Source organism: Pteronotus mesoamericanus, unplaced genomic scaffold (assembly GCF_021234165.1).
Source record: "Pteronotus mesoamericanus isolate MK-2021 breed Mesoamerican mustached bat unplaced genomic scaffold, CSHL_Meso_final contig_1018, whole genome shotgun sequence".
NCBI lineage: Eukaryota > Metazoa > Chordata > Mammalia > Chiroptera > Mormoopidae > Pteronotus > Pteronotus mesoamericanus.
Genome location: NW_026555002.1, coordinates 774,971 through 798,194, shown reverse-complemented (window position 1 = coordinate 798,194; position 23,224 = coordinate 774,971). Strand labels below are relative to the sequence as shown.

The 23,224-nt window shown below is 62.4% G+C and overlaps 1 protein-coding gene across 1 annotated transcript in view; it reads left to right on the top strand.

Annotated features, from left to right (window-relative positions):
• The window catches only part of RAMP1 (receptor activity modifying protein 1), a 31,835-nt gene extending 11,560 nt beyond the window's left edge, over window positions 1-20,275 (top strand). The window contains exon 3 of the mRNA XM_054571207.1: window positions 19,675-20,275. Within this exon, the coding sequence (XP_054427182.1) occupies window positions 19,675-19,930 (256 nt within the window). The 3' untranslated portion in view covers window positions 19,931-20,275. The remainder of the gene's footprint in view (window positions 1-19,674) is intronic.
• Window positions 20,276-23,224: the final 2,949 nt, after the last annotated feature.

Here is a 23,224-nt window from a genome sequence, read left to right as displayed (position 1 = left end):
GAGAACACAGCCAAGCGCCCAGAGGGGCCCCCGGGCGGCACGGAGGTCCGTGCTGGCTCGCTCGGTGCCGTGGTCAGGCCGCCACGTCCTTCCCCCGTGCGGGGTGGGGAGCGCCCTGGGGTCAGGGGGAGGCCAGCCCTGGAGGGGCCGCCACGGCACCCCGCGGAGGGCAGCTGGCCTGGAGCCCTTGCCCTGGGGGCTCAGTCCTTCTGCCACATGCCTCCCTTCCCGCCCCTCGGGGTTCATCGCCCCCTCCCTGCCACCTCAGGGTGGGGGTCGGGCTTCCCTCGCCCTCTGGCCGGGCGCCTCCGCACCCTGGAGCCTGAGCAGGACGCAGTGTGAAGAGGCCTGTAGGGGGCCTGGGGACAGCAGGGTCCCCGCATTCTCATCCTTTAAGGTCTCGTTTTCTAAACTGAAAAGTTAATCACGGGTAAGAAATGGGAGGGGCGGGGCGGGTGGTTAAAAATCCGAACAGCCTGTTCCCAAGGCAGATTGGCCTTGTGCCTGGGCTGAGTGGTCTGTGTTCAAGGTCAAGCGTGTGCCTGTCACCACGGAAGGCGCCCCAGCGTCCCTCCGCGTGAGCGGTCGTGGATGGGTGTGGCAGGATTGTGAACTGGTGGCCTGGCCAAAGACGAGGTGACGCTGGCGATGTTCCCCAAGAAGCAGTAGCGACGTTCCTAGAAACCAAAGCCACCCCGGCCAGGTTCGGACGGGGCCCGGCCTGCAGCCGGGAACGGCTGTCGCCCAGGCCCAGGAGCGTGGCCCGTCGCCGGAGCCACGCGGTGACGCAGCGGAAACGGGAGCCCAGGAGGGTGAGGGCGCTGGAAGTTCCTTTTATTGAAAAGAGAAAATCCAGCGCTGGCCCGTGGGGCGCAGCGGGCACAGCGGGCGCGACGTGGCCCCGCAAGGCGAACGTCGCCGGTTTTGCGGGTTCCCTGTCGGAGCGCGTGCGGGACAGGCTACGGATTCAGTGCCTCGCTCCCATCAGTGTCTCCCTCGCTCCCATGCGCCTTCCCTTACCCCCTTGGGAATCGATACAGGAAAAAAATGTCGAAAAGAACATCAATATCCTGGAGGGGCCAGGAGCAGAGCCCCCGTGATGCCAGCGTCGCTGTACACACAGGGCGTGTGTTGCGCCGCATGGCATGTCACATGGCACGACGTGTGTTATGTTATATGTCGCGCTGCATGGCCTATGCTATGTGGCATGTTGCATTACATAGCTTATGTCATGTTGTTAGAGAGCCTCCAGGTGGCTTTGGTGTCCTTTGGACCTGCCCCATCCTCGGGGGGGCACGTCCTTACTTTCTGGTGTCTCCGAGATGTTCCAGACCCATCTTGGACAGCGTCTGCCCAGCCCTGGGACCAGCTGTTTCTCTCTGGAACCTGGTTCTTCTTTGCAAAGAACGGTGTGTAGAAGCCAAGGTAGATGGATAGACAGACAGATAGATCATAGATACAGAGACGTAGACACAGATATAAACATAGACACACACGTATTCATACCAGGCGTTTAGGTGTAGGTGTAGCCAAGGAAACCACGCTGGCAGGCACGGGGAGGAGGGGGGTGAATTCCCCTCTAAACCCGGTGGGGGCTCGCGATCTGTGACAACGTTCGCGTCCAGGAATCGCCTTCTGAGATGCGGGGTCTGCAAGGCGCGGGCGGGCGCTGCCGCGTGAGGCAGGACCCCTTGACTTGGCCTCAGGGCCTGTCAACGGCCGGGGGGGTGCCGCCCCCACTACCGCAGACGATCCTCTTTACCGATGGCCAGTTCACCGCGGCGTGGGCCGTGCCCCCAGAGCACCCAGGCCGCGCTTCGCTGAGTGGCGGGGACCACAGCCTGCGCGGGCCGGCACGGAAGCCGACCGGCACCCGGGCGTGCGAGGGCCCGAACCACGCTCTCGGGGGGGGCCCCTCGAGGCGCGGCCTCCCCTCGTCCCTGCCCCCCGCCCCGTGGCGCGCCTGCTTTTCCCCCTCCCCACCCCCTCCCTGCGGGCGACCCGTCCCCCTCGGTCCTGTCCCCCCTTCCTGTGTCTCTTTCGCACGAAGGAGCAGGTGCACCCACGTTCTCATACGTGGGTCCCCCTCTCTCTGACGTGACGTGTGTCGCACGGTGGGCGCTCTTTGCGCTTGCCCCACTCGCCAGTGCGCCCTGCAAGCCGGGCCCAGTCCCCATGGCGCTGCCTCCTCCGCCCGGGCAGCGGGCCGCCCCCCGCGCCTCGCTCTCTGCCACCTCCCGACAGGGCCGGCCGGGTTTGCCGGCGCCCCCAGCTCAGACGTGCCGGGCGGCCCGTGTCCGTGGAGTCGGCGCTGTGTCTTTAGGGCTGAGGCCGAGACGTGGGTATGGCACCCAAGCCTGGGCTGATTTCCAAAGTGCCGCCAAGCGTGTGGCTGCTCAGAGGTGGGACCTCCTCAAGGGAAGAAATGGGGTCTCGAGTGACAGCAGGTGCGGGTGCTCGGCCGTGTCCCAGCAGCAGGAGAGCGGGTCTCGAGGGACCGCGTGAGGCCGTGGGCCTGCGCCGTGATTCCGTTTCGCAGCTCGCCAGAGGGACGGCCCCGGGACCACCGCCCGGCCTGGCTCTGTGTTTGACCCGGGGAGGGCCCCGCGGCAGCCCCGCACGGGACGGCGGGCAGGCGCGTGGCTGCGGGTTCCCTCCCGGGCCCTTTCTTGTCTGAGAGTGCGTGGGGTGTCGGGCCCGTCCCTGCGCCCGGTCCCGGCGGGGCAGATGGCTTTGGCAGGGCCAGGCCGCCCGGCCCCAGGCCGAGTCTGCCCTGTCCTGGGGTGAGCGCGTTCAGCTGCGTCCTCTGTTTGCTAATGGAGATGGAACGTAATTGCGTTCATTAGCTGGGAATACAATCTAATTTGGGGAGCTACAGAGACCGAGGGAAAAACAGGGCATCAGGAAGCCTCCCTCCCCGAGGGCTTCCTGTGGGCGTCAGGAGGTGAGGGCGAGCAGAGCGAGGGAGAGAAGGACCTCAGAAACGGGAACTCAGCAAGACCGGGCTGGTTTTAAAGCAACCGCACATGGGTTTCCTCCCCAGAACGAGAAGGGTGGGGGCCAGAGGCCCACAGGCCCCTCCCTTCCTGCCGGTGGCACGGCGGGGGAGATGCTCCCCAGACAGCCCAGCCAGCAGAGTCAGCGGGCCCCAAAGACCCCCCTTCCCTTTCGCCCCATCCGGGCTCCCTTCTCTCTACCCTGACGCGCCCAGAACGATAAATGCTGGCAGCGTCCTCCTGGGCGCCCAGTGCTGGGGTCTCGGGGCCGGCTCCCTGGGGGGTCGCCGGGGAGAAGGGTGCAGGCCCCCACGTGTCCACGCCCGAGGGCATCGGCATCACTCTCTCTCCAGTTCTCTGGGTCGCTCTGGCCCAGGGGGAGGCCACAGCCGCTTCCCCAGACACAGCGGTCACTGGGCACTGGGCCTGCTGGGGTGTCTTTTCTCATCGCGTGCCTTTAACAGCCCTGTTTTGCACCCTGCTCAGTTTGGGGATGAAACCAGGCCTCTGTGTCAGAACGTGAAAGGCCAGAAGCAGGCGACACTAAGCAGATCCCGGCGTGAGTGGGAGGAAGGGCGGACGGGCGGGACGCGTCCTGGTGACGGGGGCGCCTGACCTGCCCTTGGACGCACGGCTCCGGCACCGCCCCCGGCAGCATGGACCCCAGAGCTGTCCGCCGTGGACAGCGGCTCCCCCGTCCAGGAGGGCGGGCCCAGCGTGACCGCCTTGTCACAGGCGCCCTCCCAGGGCTGTCCAGGGCCGGGGCGGGCAGCACGCGGTGGGACACAGGGCGCGGTGAGGGGTGTGCTCGGCTGTGCTGTGGTTTGTGCGCGGGGGCGGGGAGGGGCCGGCCCAGCGGGGGCTGGGGCCAGCGCCCCTCAGAAGGCTGACCTTCCCCCAGCGCCCGTCCTGCTCCGGAAAGCCCAGGTACGGGCCTCCCGGGACCCGTCCGCCCACCGGTGGGCCTCCCCCAAGCTGGGGACGTTCTCCTCCACTCTGGGGGCGGCGGGCCTCCAGGAGCTTCGGCACGGCCCCGCCTGCCCCGTGCACGCTGGGACGCTTGTGCCCAGGACGCCCGGTGCGACACACCCCGGAACAGGGGCGTCCTAGGTCTGAGCGCCGCCCGCCCCTCCCCCGCCACCAGCTTCGTGGCTCCAGCGGAACGCGGCCGGTTTCTCTCCCCGTCCTGCCGTGTTCGGCCAGCGCCAGGCTTTCGCTGTTGTAAATGAACGAGCGTGCGCACACCTTGCTTTTTTCAACCCATTCCTTTAGTAATTCCGGCACGGGGCCTACTGCAGACGGCGCGGGCCCCGGAGGTTCTGCGGTTCCTAGAGGCTTTACCCCTTTCAAACAGTCCACTGATTTCTATCACCGGGAACCTGTGAAGATATTTAGTTCTCTCACGGGCCCGTGAGTCGTGAGTCTGGAGAGATGTTATTCTTGCAGGTTTAACGAGAGTCCCTGTCGGGTGTGGATGTGCCGTCGGGCGCCGCTTTCCGCCCCACGGTTGGGGGCGGGCTGTTTTTCTCGAGTGCACGTTGTCCGCCTGGAGCCTTTGCTGTTGATCTGCGTCACCACGGGCTGTCCTTCACCTTCTTTTGCAGACTCCGGGGTGTTGCGGAGTGTAGCTGTTTGCCGTTTTGTTCTGAATGTCTTCTCCCCGCATGTCCCCTGTGTCTGTGCGCACGGTGCTTCGGGGCTCAGCCCCTTGGTCATTCGGCTGCGGTGCATCCGCTGGCCGCCTCTCCGCTCCGCTCGGGGCTGCGGGGCGGACACCGGGCCACCTGCTCTGCAGATTCAGCTGTTGCAGTTCTGAGAGTCACGTGGCCGCGATAGGATGTTCTGTCTCCAGTTAGTCACCTTGTGTTTTGGAATAATGTTCATCTCCTAAGCACAGCAGGGAGTTACATGAAGACAGGAATCAGGATTTATTTCTTTCTGGCCTCGGTTAGCTGAACGTGGTTTCCTAATATTTCCTACCTCCCTTGTCTTGTTATGTTTAACACACAAATAAAAATTAATTGACATAGACTCTAAAGCATACAGTCTATTTCTCTTTCAACTCACTCCTGCTTCTGTTCTGGAGCGTACTTGAACGTTTACGTTACCACCAGGGCTTTGTTAATATTTTCCCCATTTTAGAAGACCTCATCCTCTCTTAGTGGGTTTATTGTCAGTCTATTTCCCATTACATTTGCTTTCTTGGCTATATTTGCTGCCGGTTTTTCCAGCAGAACCGAAGGCCCAGTTTGCCACATGAAAAGTCATGCTGAGACCCTAATCGATGTGGCTCTCATCCTGGATCCCCCGCGGGGGACGGCGGTCTGTCCGCAAGCCCCCCCGCGGGGGCCGGCCTCTCCCGTGGCCCGAGGAGGGGCCGCCGGCCTGGCAGGGCTGACCGGCGGTCTCCTTCAGCGCTGCCTCTTAGCAGTTAGTCCAAAACCCTCCGCAGACCCCGCCTGGCGTGAGCCTTGCTGACGTCACCGCGGCTCCCCCTCGCGCGGCCCAGCTGCCCCCCGCCCGGCGCGTGTAATCGCATCTGCTTCATTAGCGGTGCCTGCCTTCCCTCTGTGTGACTGTCTTTAATCAGGTTTTAGCGTCATTTTCCCCTAATGGCCTGCGTGGGCTCGATGGCCCCGGAGTGAAGGGCGGGAATCATCTGTGAGACGTGAGAATTATTCGTTCCCGGGGAGTTTCAATGAATCAGTCCCCGAAACCGTCAGATCCAGGTGGCTCGAGGGACCTCTCTCTCCAGCTCCTTCCTCCCCGATGCATGCGCTGTGACTTTATTTCTTGCGCAACGTTTGCGGTTCAGCTGTGTTTATTCCGCCCGTGCCCTTCGGGTCCTCGCTAACAGTCACGGCGGGCAGAGTTCCCCTGAGTCTGTGACCGCCTGTGTTGTCGGCTTTGATCTGTGAGTTGTTCTCCCTTTTTTCGCTTCAGCGCCCCGTCCTCCATCAGAGGGAAATAGGAGGCCCACCCTCTCGCTGAGTCGCCCACTCCAGGGCATGGGCCGCCTGTTACACCCCAGCGCCTTTTTAACATTTTTGGCTTTCACTTTTATTTTATTTTTCATTTCATTTCATTTATTTTTCCTTCTTCTTCTTCTTCCTCTTCCTCTTCCTCTTCTTCTTCTTCTTTTTTTCATTTTTGAAAGTATATTTGTGCCCTGGCTGGTGTGGCTCAGTGGATTGAGCACCAGCCTGCGCACCAGAAGGTCGCTGGTTCAGTGCCCTGTCAGGGCAAGGCCTGGCTGCGGGCCGGGCCCCCAGTGGAGGGCATGTGAGGGGCGACCTATCCCTGTACCTCTCGCACGCTGATATCCCTCTCCCTCTCTTTCTCCCTCCCTCCTGCTCTCTCTCAGTTAAAAAATAAAATCTTTTTTAAAAATTTGCCTCTCTCCTAAGATACACGATAGATGCTTTTCTCGGGGCATTTTCCTCACCTTTGTCTAACGTAACAAAGGCATTGAAAACTGACTCCCTAGGGACACTATTCACCTCCTTCCATAGATTGAATATGACTCATCACTTTCTGTAGATTTTGATATGCCCTTTTTAAAAAAAAAAAAAAATTGTATTTTCCCAATAGACAGTTGTCTCCTTGGCTCCCTTTTCGAGGCAGTTTTATCCTTCGCAAGTGTATGTTAATTCCCTTTACTTCCTGTGTGGTCCTTAACCTCTTCTCTTAGCGCAGGTAGAGGACTGGGCGTGAGCTGTTTGCACTTCTGCCTTTTCACTGAGGTTTCCTTTGCGGCCTGGTTCACGGCGACCTTCCGCGAATGTACCGCGAATACTGGGCGATGACGTCTGTTCGTCTGTTCGGTTCCCGCAGCGCGCCGCCCAACGACGGGGCCGAGAGGGCTGCGTGTCCTGCAGCTCCTTTACGGGCGTCCGACTTCTTATGTTCCTGATAATGGATGGAGTACCAGAGTCTTCCCTTCCGATCGTGTTCTTACCGCTTCCACTTCCTTCTTCCCGCAGGTTTTTACACAGATGTTCTGCTCCGTTTTTGTAGCATTTAGATTCCATGTTATTATGCCGCCGTTATCAGCCATGAAAGAGCATTAAATTTCTCCTTAATCACACTTAATAGTTTGGCTGTAAGCTCCTCTTTGCTTCGTGTGGACATCGAAATCCCAGTATTTCAGCGATGTGAGGTTGCTTCACCCTTAACTCTCTTGAGTCTCGCGAGGTCGCGCTGCGTGAACTCTCTCTCTTGGAAACAGCTTCTTGCCAGATTTTATTCTTTTATCTGGGGAGGGACGAGCCTCGTAACGAAGGCAATCATGTCGAATTAGTGCTTTATGTTCTTGCTTCAGGCACGTGTTTTGGGTCTTGAGTTTCATCTTTCCACACTGATTTTTTTTTTTCTTTTCTCCTTCCTGTGAAAACATGATATGTTTCCCTTTATCTTTGAAAGGAGGTTGAAACCGCCACAAGCTCTCGTCCCTCGGCAGCCACGAAGCGTGGGCCACGGTGTTCCGCTCTCGGGAAGCCACAGAGCTGGCCCTCGGAGGGGCAACGGGGCCCCTCCCGGCCCCCACGCCCCTCCACACTGACGCCGGTCCTGACGCCCGCTCGTCCCCGCCTGCGTTGGTGTCGGCTCATTTTTCTCTCTGCCTCGCTCTGACTTGTACCCGTCACAACCCTCGGTCTGCAGGGCCCACGGCCCCTCACCCGTGCAGACACGCCGTTCGCGCAAGCTCCCTCGCCCTTGTGAGCGTCTTTGTTCCCTGCGACGCGCCGCTTTGCAATCCGGGCGGGCGCGAGAAGCGGGCCCTGCAGCGAGCGCCTTCTCAGAGCTGAGACGCCCCCGGGAGCGTCCGGCTGCCCTGCCCCTGCCCCTCGCGGCGGCCTGGTCGGGGGCGAGTCTGGGCCAAGCGGCCTTCTGCCCTGAAGTTCACGTGGCGGTTCCACTTGTGGCCCAGGACGGCTTTGGATCTCGGAGAGACCCCTGCGGATGTCTGGCAGGCTCCCCCTTGCGGGGCTGATGGTGACGGCCCCTCCGGCGCGGGCACGTGTTCCCAGGACTCCCGGGGGTCACGGGCAGGTGGCCTGCTCCTGGCCCTTCTCCTCTGGAAAGTTAGGTGAGGGCACTGGGCCCCTGGACGGGGCTCAGAGCCAGGTGTGCACTCCGGCACAGCAGCTGCGGCTGCAGATGCGGCTTGTTTCGGGCCGGCGGCACGGCCTCCGGGACACCCCTCCTGCTCCTGGGGGGGGCCCCAGCAGTGGGTGGGAACCGGCTCCCAGCTCCAGCCTCCACCTGCCCTCAGGGCTGCCCCTCGGGAGCCGGGCGAGAGACCGCCCTGCGTGGCCTTCTTCTCAGGGTGGGGACCGGAGGGGGAGCCATCGGGCAGAGCAAAGCCACAGCCACTGGTCCCCTCTCCTGGTGGCACAGTGAGCCGCCCTGGGACAGCGCCACCCTGCTCAGAGGTCACCTTTACGGGCTTCAGGACACCCCCTAAGTCAACATGGCCCGCGGCCTCATAGCCGCCGCCGCCTGGGGAGGGTCGTCACGGCCCAGGAGAGGGCACTGTCTCCCCGGGGCTGCTCGGCCAGGGCGGGGCCCGCCACAGCTGTGCGGCCAGCAAGGGCGTCGTGTGGGGTGAGCGGGTGCCCGGCGGGGGCTTCTCAGCCGCACTGCGATTGTGCCCCCCAGGCAGGGGACTCACACCCCATTGATGTGAGCCAGGGACCCCTGCGCCCATTTTGCAGGTGAAAGCAGCGGGGCTCAGAACATCGAGGCCCTGGCCCCTGTGTCTTGGTGCACAGTGTTCGCCGGCCCAGCCCCTCCGCCACCCTCAGGGTTGCCCTGAGCTCCGAACGGGGACCCGAGATGGAGGGGCATGTGTGGGGGGGCCCCGGCGGAGGGAGGGTCTCAGGGGTCCCTGTGGAATCCAGCGGCATAAGGGAAACAGGTTTCCGGGCAGGGCAGCGGCGCTCTGGGCGGCCTGGGGGTGGGACCCCGGTACGGTGCAGGGAACAGCCCCTCCCAGCCGCCGGCGAAGCTTTGCAAGGATCGCATCCCCAAGGGGTTAGTGTCCAAATATAGCGCCCCGGCTGTCGTGTCTAATCCCGGAACTCGGACATGTACACACCCGTGCCCCGGCGAGGGCGGGAGCCTGGGGGCCCAGGAGACCCTCTGGGGCCCTGCGTGAGGCCAGCCCTGAGCGGGCACTGCCGGGGGGCCAGCCCCGGTTCTCCGCCTTCTCAGACCCCGGGGCTGAGGTCACCTGCTGGGCCCCTGGGGCACCCCTGAAATTTAAAACCTGTGGCTTCGTCTCCGTGAGCGCAGGCCCCAGGAGGCTGGTTCTCAGGGGAGGCATGAGGCCCCCCCCCGCCCTCTCTACACCCCCCTCCCCCATCTGCCAGGCGGGCCCTGGACACGGGAGCCTGGCCTGGCAGCTCCCGGCACTGTGTCTGGTGCCAGGGCTCAGGGCCGTGGAGCCAGGAGTGGGTTTAGCAGCCTTCCGCTTCCTCCCAGCAGGGAGAGGCGCCCAGATTCCTTCCGTCCTGGAGCGGAGCCACCTGAGCAGGAGCGGTGGCCGGAGGTGAAGGAGGCCAGCCCGGAGGGACCAGCGGCCAGGGTGCCCCATCCCCGCCAGGGGCTCCTTGGGGGGCAGGGGAGCCTGGCAGACCCCGAGTCAGCCCCTGGGCCGCCCACCACACGCCACCTTGGCTCGCTGGCACGGGCCGCCTGCGAGCTCCCGTCTGGAAGGAGGGTCAGAACGCCTGCGGGTGGGGCCGCTGTGAGGAGTGACCGGGTCCCCTGCATGGGCCTCCGTGCGTCCCGTCCTTGGAACGGCAGGGCCTGTAACCATCGCGGGATGTGGTGTGCGGCCTTCGGGAGACAGAGCCGCTGTGGGGGCCTGCGCGCCGCCCGCCAGGCCCAGCATCCCTGTGCCGCACGCCCGCAGCTCCCTGGGCTGCTCCCGTTGGGGCCTTCAGTTACGGGGTGTCCATCACTGGGGCGGGGGGTGGAGAATGGCCTTGCCCCGGCCCCAGGGCCCCGCATCTCAAGCTCCCAGCAGGAGCCCAGATCCACCTGATCTCGGGGCGGCCAGCCCTGGCTGCAGCGAGGCGGCTGGAGAGGCTGTGGGGAGCTGTGCCCGCCGTGGCCTGGCGCCCGCCTGGGCCCACACCTCTGCAGCGCGGTGTCCCTGAAGCCTAATCTCCCAGCTCCCCACAGGCGGCCTCCACATCCTCCCCGCGGCCTCTCCTGCCCCTCGGCCCGCGGGCGCCTCTCTGCCGGTGGGCCGGCCGAGGACTGGGGGACGGGGGAGGAGCTGGCGCTCTGTCTGCAGACCCCCAAGAGGGAGCCATGCTGTGGCCCGACCAGTGACAAGCTCGGGAAGCACAGGGCTGGGTAGAGAGCTGCCCAGTGTGGAGGCAAAGCTCTGTGCTATCCACCGAACTCTGCTCGAGTCTCCAAGAGACACAGGAAGATGCGGGGTCCCCTCGGCTGGTGACAGTTGCCTTGGTTGGCCCCTCTCCCCGCGGCGGAGGGGGCACCCTCCTGTGCGTTGGTCTCTTTGGCCTCCATCGCAGCCCTGGTGGTCTTCCAGGTGCAGGTCCTGCAGCGCAGAGACTCCGAGTCTCTTGTCCGAGGACACATGGCAGCCTGGCGGGCCATGTCCTTCCCAGGGCAGCCGGCCGAGTGGAGGCCGGAATCGGCGTGTGCTCTGCGGGCCAAGCCAGGCACCCTGCCTGGAGGAAGGGGCGCCCTTCTGCAGTCCACGCAGGGCCCCACCCGGCCCCCACTCGGCCTGCGCACGGAGCTTCCAGTGGCCACGGGCATCAGGGCAGAGCTGGAGTCCGCTCGGGGCGTCCCCTTCCTGCCCCACACGGCGCCTGCTGGTTACAGGCTCGAGGGGCCGGCCATGAGGGCTGGCCAAGGACACTCATGGCTCTGAAGGTGTAGGCTTTGGACTCGTGCGTCTGGGTGGCATTTGGGGCCTCGGGACTCCCCACTGCCGCCCCCATATCCAGGCAGGAACCCCAGGCTCTCCTGTCCACACCGGCGCCCCTGGGCAGCCAAGGCTGGCAGGGGCAGTGACCCCCAACACCTCTCCCTTCTGGCCCCAGCCTTGGGGAGCAGGGGCTCGGTGGCGCCCTCTGGTGGGCCATGGAGTCGCAGGCTCCTCAGCCTCCTCATTCACCACCCTGCAGGCAGCCCTACTATGCGCCTTGGTTTACTGGTGCACACAAGGGCTGGGATTCCTCGGACTGGCGGGTGGAGCCGGCAGCTCCCTTGTGCTTTTTACTTAATTTAATTAATTTATTTATTTAGCCAAGATGTCAAAAGTTCCTGTTCTGTAACTTAAGGAGCTAACCTGCAGCTGGAACCCTGGAACGGCCCGCCTTAAAGTGCGCATTTGCACGTGGCAGCTGCCGCCGTTTTGAGCATCCCCGTCCCAGCGCCCCGTAGGGAATGCGCCCCGGCCCGCGGAGATGCGGAACCGCCTCTGCCCCGTCCCACCGGGCTTCCTTGGCTTGGCGGCGCCTCTCTGACCGGCGGGTTCCGGGAGGGAGGGCTCAATCACACAGCGTCTGCCCCGCCTGCTCCCGTGCAAGTCCAGGTGTGCAGCTGGCCCGGCACCTGGCCCGGCACCTGGCCCAGCCCGGGCAGCCTCCCGGGCTGCAGTGTCTGTCATCGAACAGTTAACAAGACTTCCTCTTACGTCCCCTGAGGCGTCGAACACAAAAGACACCCTGTCCCCTGCAGCCTGCCTGGCGCACACAGGCCTGGGAAATGCAACCACGTGGGCTCAGTTATCTGTCATGAGGGCCACTGCGTCTGCTGTGTGCTCAAGGCCTTGGTGGCCGCGAGACGGCCTGACAGGCTCGCTCCGAGCCTGACGCAGGCCAGGCCACTGTGTGGCTTTCTGTCGGCAGCGGGCGTGGCCCGGTGGGCAGCCAGCCCTGGGCTGCTTTGGAAAGGTTCCTCCGCGACTGTTTTGGAAGTCCCAGTCGGGAGCCCTGCCACCGACGTCGGACACTGCAAGGACGCGGACAGGCCTGACCCCCAAAAACAGACTGAGCAGGTGTCTGGCTGCAGCGAGGGGGCTCCCGGGGCTCCAGGAACACACACAGCATCTGCGACTGGGCTGGGAGACTTCCGTGCCGTTAAGAGCTCCTTTGTGATTCACGAGGTGGTTTCTTTCTCATCAGAAATGTTGAGCCACCAAATGCCGTGTGTTTCTTTGAGACGAGCGAGTGTTTCTTCGCTCGGACTGGGTGCGCTGTGCTGTGATGGAACGGGTTCAGGCAGCCCTGCGGCGAGCCCGCCCCCGCGCCCTGCGCGGCCTCTTCAATTGGCCGGTGCCGGTCACGGGACGCTGGCGTCCATTTGTAAGTGACAGCGAGTCCATCTGCAGCCCCGAGGGCGTGGACAGGCCGCCTTCAGAGGTTTGGGATCTGGGTTTGGCTAACTTCTTAGAGGGCCTGGGAGGCCCAGCCTCTTCCTCTGTAACCCTAAGGATTTGAAACAACTACCCAGGTCCAGGCCTTTTGTGCATGTCATTTTTTTATGACATTTTCCCTTTTTTCCAGGTTTTCTACTTTTTCAGTCAACATTGGATAGTTTATAGTTTCCCCAAAAGTACCCCAATTCAGAATTTTTCCATTTGGAACATACATTTTTGCATGTTAACCTCTCATATGTGTTCTGATCTTCTATCTATGGTTTTGTATATTGATGTTTTCTCTCCAGAAATGTATCTATTTCATTATGCCTATTTTTCTAAAGAATTTACTTGAATTTACTTAATCACTATCCTTAATCATTAATCACAAGTAAAAACTGATTTACTTAATCATTTTCCTGTTTTTCAAAATATCAATAACTATTACTTTTTCATCATTATTAATGCATTTAAATTAGTTCCCCTTTGGAGAGATTTATTTTTTTGTTCTTTTTTAAAATGTCTTGATTTGGGTACTTATTTATTTTATTATTTTATTTCTTCATTTAGTAATAAGATTATTTATTTATTTATTGCTGTCTGGCTCTATTCCGTTCATTCTTAACTATAGTATCACCATTATTGTTTTCTTAATAGCCTATCATTGAATTTTTAAATTCTTGTTCGACCCCAAAACGATGAGTGATCTTTCATTTCTATAATTCAATTTTTTGAATTTTGAAAAAATCATTTTCATAAATATCATTTTCTTACTAATGTCTAGTTTTTAATATTGCAGTCAAAGAATATTGACCTGCAGCTTCCCCTTGGGGAATTCCTCGAGCCTTTTTTGCTGGAAAGATGGTCGATTCCCTGGAGACCAGGAACGTCACATGCAGTCACTGAGTCGGGTTTGTCACCCTCACTTTTCCCCTCCCTTTCACACCAGCTCTCACCCCCTCAACCCGGAGAGGCGTGTCAGTGCTCCAGAAGGTGCTGCGACTGTCAGACGTTGCCGCTGTGGCTGCCCGTGTCCCCTGGGCTGCGGTGACCCTCCGTCCCGTTGTCCCATGAGCCGCGCGCGCTCGACCGGGGGGCTGCGCCGCCCGCCGCCCGCCGCCCGCCGCCCCCTGGTCCCCCCGGCCGGGGCCCACCCCTTCTCCTGCATTCCTTTCCGTTCGCTTCCCCCTGAGGCGGCTGCTGGGAGCTGGGGCGTTGGGACTCAGTCTGCACCTCGCTCTGTCCCTGCCCTGGGGGGGGCACTGTCTTCTTGGCTGGCACCAGCAGTGAGTGAGGGGCAGTGAGTGAACGGAGGGGCAGGTTCTACGTGAGCCCTGCCGCACAGGAAAGCCCACTTTCCTGGGGAGCCAGGGAGGCGGGAGTTACCAGTGAGGCCTCTTCCAGGACCCGCCGTTGAAGGATGAGCAGGGCCTGGCCTTGGGGAGGTGGGGTTCAAAGCCTCCCCCAGAGCGCGGGCAGCGCGTGCAAGGGTCCTGAGGCGGAAACCTCGGCCCGCGTGGCTGCAATGGAGCCAGTGCGGGGGCGGGGAGTTGGCGGAGTGGGGGGAGGACGGGAGGGCTTTGGCATCCAGCACCGGGGCGCGTACCCAGTGTGGGGAGCTGGTGACAAGACGTGGACAGCGGGCTGGGGGTGGGGGGACGGCAGGGCCGGGGCCGCGGCAGGAAGGGCCGACGGGTGGTAGACTGAGGGCCGGGCAGGGGCAGGTTCGGTGGCCGCCCCTGGCTCGGCTCGGTGGGGAAAGGAGAAGCGCTGGGAGATGCCAGGGCCGGGCCCACCCACACTGGGAGCGGAAGCGGAAGCCCCGGCCCTGGAAACGTGGGAGGCAGCGAGTCAGCTGGATGAGTCACTTCTGCCGACCGCTGGGCGCAGGGAGGGGGCCCGGGAAGAGGGGCCTGGGGGGTGGGGATGGGCGGGGGCCACCTGTGTGTGGGTGCGGGGACCCCGTACTGTGCACAGGACCAAGCCCTAGGTGGGGCTGGGACTGTCGCGGCGTCAGATGGCGCTGTCACCGCTGGCCAAGGAGGGGTACACGCCAGTCCCCAGGCGGTGGGGCAGCAGACAGGCTGCTGGTGGACGGGAAGCTCCGTGCACCAGGAGGTCCCGGGCCGAGGAGGGAAGGTGTGGGGAGGGGGTGCCTGGGGACAGAGGGGCGCCATCTGGGAGCCTCTCTGGGAGCCATTTCTGCAGGGAGGCTGTGGGGATGCGTGGGCTGCGCCTGGCTGGAGGGGGCGGCGAGGTAGGGAGGGGCAGGGACTGCGGGGTGGGGGAGAGCCTGCGGCTCCTGGACAAGGCACAAAGGGGTCCCTGCCCTCGGGGCCCAACCCCAACCTCTTGGCCCCTGGTCCGGGCGCCCCTCCAGGACGGCGCGTCCGCCCTGCAGCGTCCCAGAGGGTCCGCAGCAATGCCCACTCCATGCAGGCGGGGAGACCTGAGAGGCTGGGTCCTTGTCCCTGGCTGGGGGTGGGGACCAAGAGTGCTGGAGCGGAGCCGCCGGCCTTCCCCGGGCCCCGGGGGCATCTGCAGAGCAGGGGCCTTCCTGCCGCCCTCCAGGAGTGTGGCCCGCGCGTGCCCCGCGCTCCACCCTTGGAGGGGCCCTGCCCCCAGCCTTGTGCGCCAGGAGCAGCACAGCCAGCTGAGCGCCCCCGCGTCATCCCGTCCCGGGAGAGCCTGCGGTGCTTGGAAGCGGGGGCAGGGTCGGATGTCCCCACGGTGGGGGGACGCTGCCCTGGCCCTGGGACAGGGTTCTCCTCTCCAGGCTGGGGGCAGAGATAGGCGAGCAGAAGGAAGGCGCGCCGTGCGCCGGCTGCCCGCTCCGAGGCGCCAAATCTGCGGGCTCCCGGGAACCAGGGCAGGGGCCCCCCGGGACTCGCAGCCCCTGGCTGGCCGGCCAGTGGGCGCAGGGAGGCCTGCCGGGCGGCAGGGCCTCCGGGCCCCACCATCCCGGCACCTGGCGCTCCCCCTGCTGGGGGGCTCTGCGTAGCCGACCCCGGCCCGGGGGGGGCAGGCCTGCCGTCCCAGGCTGGAGGCGAGGAGCCCTCCTGCGCGGCAGCAAGTGCAGGGGCATCCACGTCCAGTCTGCAGCGGGCTTTTTCCAAACAAGCTTCTCTGAACATAATTATAAACATCATGCGTGCTCACTGCAGAGAACTCGGGAAACCCTCCGGAAAGGCAGAGGACAAAAGTCCCTCATATCACGCCCCTCGAGCGGCGACAGCCCCTCTAGCCTTGCAGCGTGTCCCCCCGCCCCGCCCCACATGCTGAGACCACAGCACTCACACAGTTGGGTCTCATTGGCTGTGCTTTTGCGCAACATTAACACACAAATGTTTCCCCACATCTTAAAACTTCCTTTCTATGTATCATTTTAATAGGTACACAGCAGAGGTTCTTACAAGCAATTTCTTTCCGTGTTTCCCATAGTTCACTGTTTTTCGTAATTACAGATGCACCCTGAGCCCCTTCTCACGTTACTTCCATCTGCCTTCATGTCATTAACTGAGGCGGTCGACCCAGAAATGGAACTACTGGGTGGGGGGTAAACGGAGGCAGCCCGGCGCCCCCGCCCGGACGTCTGGGGAACCGAGGCCAGCCGTGGTCTCGTGGCCCCGAGGCTGGGTCCGGTCAGCGGTTCCCAAAACACGGATTGGGCTCGCACGCGCCACGCCTCGCTGTGTCAGGCGATAGCCTGGCCTCCTGCCGGCTCTGTCTTCTGTGTGTAAGGGAGCTGGGATTTCCCCCAGGGGGCAGGAGACACGCTGCAGCGCACGTGGATCACCCACCCATGAACACGTCAGGCATCCCCATGGCTCTGTGAACATGTCTGCCCGACTCCCGTAAACCTGTCCGTCCTCGAACGGACACCATCCTCTGGGTCAAAGGGTATCTATGATTTTCAGGTTATTGATACAGATTGCCAAATTGCTTTTCAGAAAAATGTTACCAACTTATCTTCTTTTTTTTTTTTTTCATTTTATTTTTAGAGAGAGAGGGCAGGAGAGAAAGGGAGAGAGAAGCATCGATTTGGTGTTCCCCTGATTGATGCATTCGTCGGTTGATTCCTGTGTGTGCCCTGACCGGGAATCGAACCGGCGACCTTAGTGTCTGCCGGGATGATGCGCCAACCCATGGAGCCACCCGGCCAGGGCCCCCTGTACCGCCTGTTAGCCCTGATAGGAGCGCCTGGCCCCTTTCATGACATGTCCCTGGGCGAGCATGCTTATGGTTAGAATGGGTTCTGTTGGGGTGTTTGCCTCTTATTCCTAACAGTGAGGTGAAACTTTTTTTCCCAGATACTGATTATTTGCAGTATCCTTTGTATTTGCAGAAGAACTACTTAGCCAAAGGTGTCATGGGTGTCCCTCCGCGTCTCGCACCCACGCTCGCCCCGCTCCTCTCTCTGGCGGTGCCCCCCGCCCCCCGCGTCAGTCTGGCGTGTGACAGACGCCCGGGCCAGCCTCATGTGGGCCACTGTCACCCACCCCTGCTTGGCCGCCACGACACCAGGTGTGCCACCCGCCCCACCCCCGGCGGGTGCTTACAGCTGGTGGAAGCCACCAGGGTGAGAATTGTCCCAGGCGGACGGAGGCCAGTACTGGTCAGAGGAAAGGAGCCAAAACCCTAAGTGGTTTGTCCTGGGGTTCTCCAGGGCTGACACGCGTTGCCTGGTCAACGCTGGTGAGTTTATAGGACAGGACATGTATCCGCCTTGAGCCCCACACCGGTTGCTGGGAGGAGGCAGTGAGGAAAAGTCTCCCTCCTGGGCGCCTGCAGTATGTTAGGCCCTTGTCCCCGGTGAGCTAGGTGTGCCCCGGAGCCCTGCCAGGTGGCGGCCCAGGTCGCCCTGTGGGTGTGAGGAGACCGGGGCTGGCACAGGGGAGATCAGGCGCCCAGCACCCCCCGCGGTAAGAGGTGGGCCTGGGACTTGAACCGAGACCCGTGGGGGGGCAGGCCCAGGCCCAGAGGCTCCACACCAGGGGCAGTCACAGCAGCCGGGGGACAACAGCCACCGCGAGGGCCGCGGGGCCTGTGGGCGTTAGTGGGCTGCGCCGCGTCAAAAGCGCGCGGCCAGGGGTCAGGGTGCGGGGCCGGCGCTCGGGCCCGGGCTGCACAGGAAACCCCGCCGCGGTGGCCGAGAGCATTCCCGGCAAGGTCTGCGCAGGGGCCGAGACTGGAAAGTTCTGGCCCAAAAAGGGTGACTGCTTGGTTCCATGAGAACTGGCGAGAGGGAGTTAGTGAGGATGTTCTTCACGGTGATTTGGGCCCCTTGGTCGGCCGGGCCTGTGCTCTGTCGGAATTCCTTCCTTGCCCTCCCGCTGACAGAGCTCGCAATATTTATTCCAAGTTTCAGCTGTCACGTCTGTATAAATAAACAGATGAAGAGGCCCGACTGCACACTGGGGCTATTTTTAGACGGGGGTGGCTTTGCCGGCTAAAGGATAGCATTTCAGGGAGCGAGCGCTGGATCCCAGAATAGCCTCCACAGAGCGGGCTCCGCCTGGCGGGGCCTCGGCCCGGGGTTGCGGGCTCACAGCCTCCGGGGCCGGGGGCCGCTCCCCGTCCGGAGGCGGCGGCAGCTCCTTCTAGGGACGCCCCAGCTCACTCTTCCTGCACAGAGGGCGGGGGCACAATGTTTAGGATCGACTGTCACTGGGTCTGCCGAATGCCACCAACTCCCCATGGGCTCGGTGGGTCTGAGGCCAGGAGATGAGAGCCACGCAAACCAGCATCCGTAGCACGTAGCCGTGCGGTTGGTCGGCAACCGGGCAAAGGGCCGGACTTCGGCTTTTAACAGCAGCTGACACGTTTCTCACCACGCGCCAGGTGCTGGACGTGAGCTGACTCATTTTTTCTCACAGTGAGACCCAGCCCACCAGGATTTCTGCGGCTTTTCCACTTCGGTTTTCTACCTGAAACATGAGTCCTTGTGCCCTTGGGGAAAGCACGCACCCAGTGGGCGCCCGTCCTGCACACCCTCTCCCTCCCGTGCCCCCTGCTCCTGGCCTTGCAGGGAGGCCCCCTGTGCCCTCTGCACGTGGGGCGACGACCCAGAGAGCAGCCAGGTGGACAGAATCAGACCTCGTGACTCAGAGGCCGTCAGAGAGCGGCTGGGGGACGGGGCCTCTGGGAGCCCCGCTGTGTCTCTCCCGCATTGATGTGTGGCTTCTGCTCCATTTAGTTGCTTTCTAGATTTAAAAAAAAAAAAAAAGTGTCTTCTAAATATCTTCATTTTTACTGTTTAGCTCTTCATAGCTCTTCATTTCTTCATGTGGGTCCAAAATTCTTTTTGTTCTATTTTTTTGACTGAAGAACTTTACTTGTTGCACAATGAATTGTCCCAGCTCGTTTTTCTCTGAAAAGGTCTTTATTTCAACCTCACATGGGGGAGATATTTTTTGCCGGGTGCAGGATTCTGGGCAGATGGTTTGTTCCCCCATCAGGCCCAGCAACACTTTAAAGATACCTCCCCATCGTCGGCGGGCCTGCATAGTCTCCGGTGAGAAGTCAGCTGTAACTGATACCGTGGCTCCGCAGAAGGGGCTTTTCTCTGACACCAAGATTTTATTTTTCTTTAGCTTTGGTTTTCAGAGTTTGACTTTGACACGTCTGTGTGGCTGTTTGTTTGTTGTGACTGTTACTTTGGTTTTTGTCCTGCTTGGGGTACTTTGACCTTCTCGGGTTTGTGAATTGATGTCTCATTATTTTGGGAAAATTCTCAGTCATGTATCTCTTCAAATATCTCATCTCCCCCATTCCCTCTTCTCCTTCTGGGACTCAGGTGACAAGTTCGAGTTGATATCATTGACACTGTCATTAATTTCCCGCAGCTCCTTTCTCCTAGCGTTCCAGTTGGGGTCATTTCTACCAACCTGTCTTCAAGTTCACTCATTCTTCAGAATGGGCTGCGGATTTGCCCACCAGAGGGCTTGTTGCCACAGGCTGACGTCTGAAGATGCTTGGCTACGCCACCTCTAGTCTGCCTTGAGTGTGGCGTCCCAGCTGCTAGATCTCTAGAGCAGAGAGGGCTGCCCCTTCGCCCCAGCTCACCTTCTGGGATCTGGAACGTGCAGGACACGTGGGGAGCCCCCACAGGAGCCCCCCAGGACCTTCGCCCTCTAGACTCAGGGCCACTGCCCGGGGCCTGGGCTTCAGGAGATGCTCAGGAAAGGGGAACAGGGTGGAGAGCCCCCCGCTCAGGCCCCACCTTAGTCCCCAGCCCGCGCAGGGACTGATGGCCTGCTTGTCTGCCTGCAGGCGCTATGGAGAGCTCACAGACTGCACCAAGCACGTGATGAAAGAGCTCGGCTGCTTCTGGCCAAACGCCGCGGTAGACAAGTTCTTCGTCGCCGTCCACCAGCAGTACTTCAAGAGCTGCCCAGTCTCCGGCAGGGCCGTGAAGGACCCGCCAGGCAACATCCTCTGCCCCTTGATTGCGGTGCCCATCCTGGTGACCCTGCTCATGACCGGGCTGGTGGTCTGGAGGAGCAAGCGCACGGAAGGCATCGTGTAGGCCGGGCCGGGGAGCTGCCCCACACGGAGGCTGCGGGCAGGCGGGGAGGCCGGAAGCCCTGGGCCTGGCCTGGGGGCGGCGTCCTGGGGCCTGACAGCCGTGCGGCCCCGAGCCCCCGCCCTCTGCCTGAGATCAGCGAACAGGGTTCCGGAGTCGGGGTGGCGCAGGCATTAGCAGCAGGAGGCAGAGGCCACCCTAGCCCAGGGGCCCGGGGCCGGGGGGAGCGGGACACCACTGTAATTACCCCTGGGGAGGGCTCCAGTGAGTGTGTGAACCACCCTCGGCTCTGTTCCCGCCTCTGGATGTGTAGTATGAGTAGTTCGTGATTAAAAGGATGTCCTCAAATTTGGGCCGCGTCCTTATTTCTGGGTGTGGGTCTCGGGCAGTGGAAGGGGGGGGAGCACTAGACCCTTGAGACTCCATCTTCCTCTGGCGGGTGTTGGGGGGACCGTTGCTGGGAGACGATGGTGACGAGCCTGTGTGTGCACTGAAGGTGCCCCCAGGGGACTCTGCGGCCCGGCCCATCCTGCCACCGTGTCTGCAGTTCACAGCGCGACGAGGCCAGGTGTGCTCCGTTTTCCTGAGCCCCCCCCCCGCCCAAGGACGCTTCCCAGCCCTCAGGCCCAGGCCCCCGCCACCACTCTGTCCCCTAGGGCTTCACCCCCTATTTCCCCGGCCCATCAGTCAGCACCCCAGCCAGCACTGCTTCCCCGTTTGTGATTCTTCCCACAGCCCCACATGTAGACAGGCTTCTAGAAAGTTCTAGATCCCCAAAGAGATCTCCCATGCTGTCCCTCCCAGAGGTCCTCTAAGCTGAGACCACCCCCTGAGATCCCTCCAGCCCGGGACCTGCCCCTTCCCACCCCCAGTGGCGGCCTCTCCCTCAGCCCCAGGACAGACAGTCCCCAAGGCCATTACACCCTGGGCTCCTCCGCACCAGCATGCCAGGCCCACCAGGGGTCCCCCGCCCCATCAGGTGGGGAAAGGCACGCAGGTGGGCTCGCTGCAGCGGTCGCCTCGGGGAGCACAGGGCTTCCAGGGCCCTGACCGCAGGGCCCCCCGTACCTGTCGGATGCTCAGCCTGAGATCAGGCTGGAGGGGCGATTGTCCCCGGTTGTCCCTGCTTCTCCCCAGGAAGCGGATGGCACAGGGGAGTTACGACTTGGGCTCCAGGACAGATGCCTGGAGGAGCTGCTTCTGGCTGAGGCCCCCGTGTCCTGAGTCTTGGGGACGCGGGAGGTTTCAGGAGCGGGAGGTGGCGGGAAGCAGCTGGAGGACCTCACACTGGCGCTGGAGGACAACGGTGCCACAGGTAAGAACAGCCTCAGCCTGGCCGGGGCGGCGTTCGTCCCGTAGGAGCTGCCCGTGGTGCATGGTCAGAGGTCCCCGCTCCCTGAGCCCGTGGGTCCTGCTCCCCCCGAGGCTGCTTCCTGGTCATTTCGGTGAATCCCTCTGCCCTGCCCCCGGCTCCGGGACAGCCCCGTCGTCCCGGGTCCCCGCGGGCGGTGCGGGCCCCACGTGGGCCTACAGAGTGCGGGGCCTCCCCCAGGCGGAGCACGGAGCCCTTCCCGAATCACTTCGGGGCTGCGCCCGCTTCAAGGACAGGGCCCCGCCTTGCCCTGCGTTTGCGACCTGAGGTGGGGTGTGTGCACACCTGTGTGCGTGTGTGTGCATGTGTGTGTGCACGCCCGCGCAGAAGGTTGTGTGCAGGGGTGTATGCGGTTTTGGGATTGTTAGTATGATTGAAACCTTATTATAAATAAATGCATAAATAAAAACAAACCACCTTCCAAGACAATGTGAAGTCTTAGTTTCCTAGGGCTGTGGTAACAAATTAGCACAAACCAGGCGGCTGAAAAAACAGAACTTACTCTCTCCGTCTCTAGAGGCAGGAAGGCCCCCGGTGGGGGCGGCCGGGCTCCCTCTGCGGCCCTCGGGGAGCACCCCCGCCACTGCCGGCCTCGTCCCTGTGGGCGCTCCTTGGCGACCCTTGGCCCGCAGCTGTGGCTGTGTGGCACCAATCTCGCCATCTCTCTGTCTTCTCTCCGTGTGCCCTTGTGCCCCCTGTTCTTAGAAGGACACGAGCCTTAGTGAGCTGAGGGCCCGCCCTCCGCCAGCGGGGCCTCATTTCCACTGAACTAATCCCACCGGTGAAGGCCCCGCTTCCGAAGGAGGTCTCCCCGGGGCTTCCAGGGGAACGTGAACTCGGGGGTCGCTGCTCCACACGGCACTCGCGGCAAACTCGAGAGCGGGCCATGCCGCGGTTCTGCCCTTTGCCCGGCTGCGAGAGGGACAAGGTTGGGGACTGCGGATGCCCCGGCCACAGACGCTGCTTCCCAAGCCCGGCCAATGGGGCGATGGAGCGAAGCCAGGTGTCCCGAGCCTCTGAGACAACTACCTCGCCCCCGGGCTCGGGGCAGCCGCCCTGCTCTCTAATAGCTTCAGGCTCGCCTCAGACAGCCAAGCACCGGGCCCGCAGGGGCACACGCGTGTGCACGCCCCTGCGTGTGTGCATGTGCCTGGGCTGCAGGGAGGCCTCTGGGGCCCCGTCCGGGCCCCTCGCCGGGTCCTGCCCCGGGGGCAGCTGCTCTCGGCCCTGTCTGGGGGTGTCAGGGCAGCGGACTTACACGCTCCGGCCAAGGTCCCAGGGAATGACACCAGAGGCCCGGGCTGCCTAGGGGCCTCAGGGGGCTGCGGCCGAGGTTGGCCCAGGAGCAGCGGGCTCTGCGGACGGGCGGGGGGCAGGCCGGGAAGGGCGCTGCTCTGACCCAGGGCGACCGCCTGTGCCCTGCCTGCCCCTTCCCCCGGGTCCGTCCCAGGGGCTCCCTGGAGAGTAAAAGAGGGGCTGTGGTGGATCAGGCCGGTCACGAGCAATCACCGGCCCTGTCCCCAGCCCTTTCCAGCAGGACTGGAAGCTTCTGCCACCCAGAGTGCCTGCCTAAGCAGGGGACCCGGGCTGGCAGAAGCAGCTACCCTTCCGTGGCCTTCCCTGAAAGCCCGGGACAGGGGCCCGGCAGGGAGAGCGGGGCCCGCGAGGCTGGCGGGGGAAGCTAACGACAGTTCCCATTTGAAAAATAGGATGGACCTGCTTTATTTGTGTCCTAAGCTGGAAAGTGACCCCTTCTCCCGAGCTTTGTCCTGGAAATCCACAAGGAAAAAAAAAATCTGTTAGGAGCCAAAGAGCCCACAAAGTGACAAGGGAAAAGGTCTTGGGGGTCGGGACTGGCCCAGGACACGCTGTTCCCGAAGCTGTTCCTGGGAACCCGCTCCCGGGTAAAGGCGCTCTGGACACGG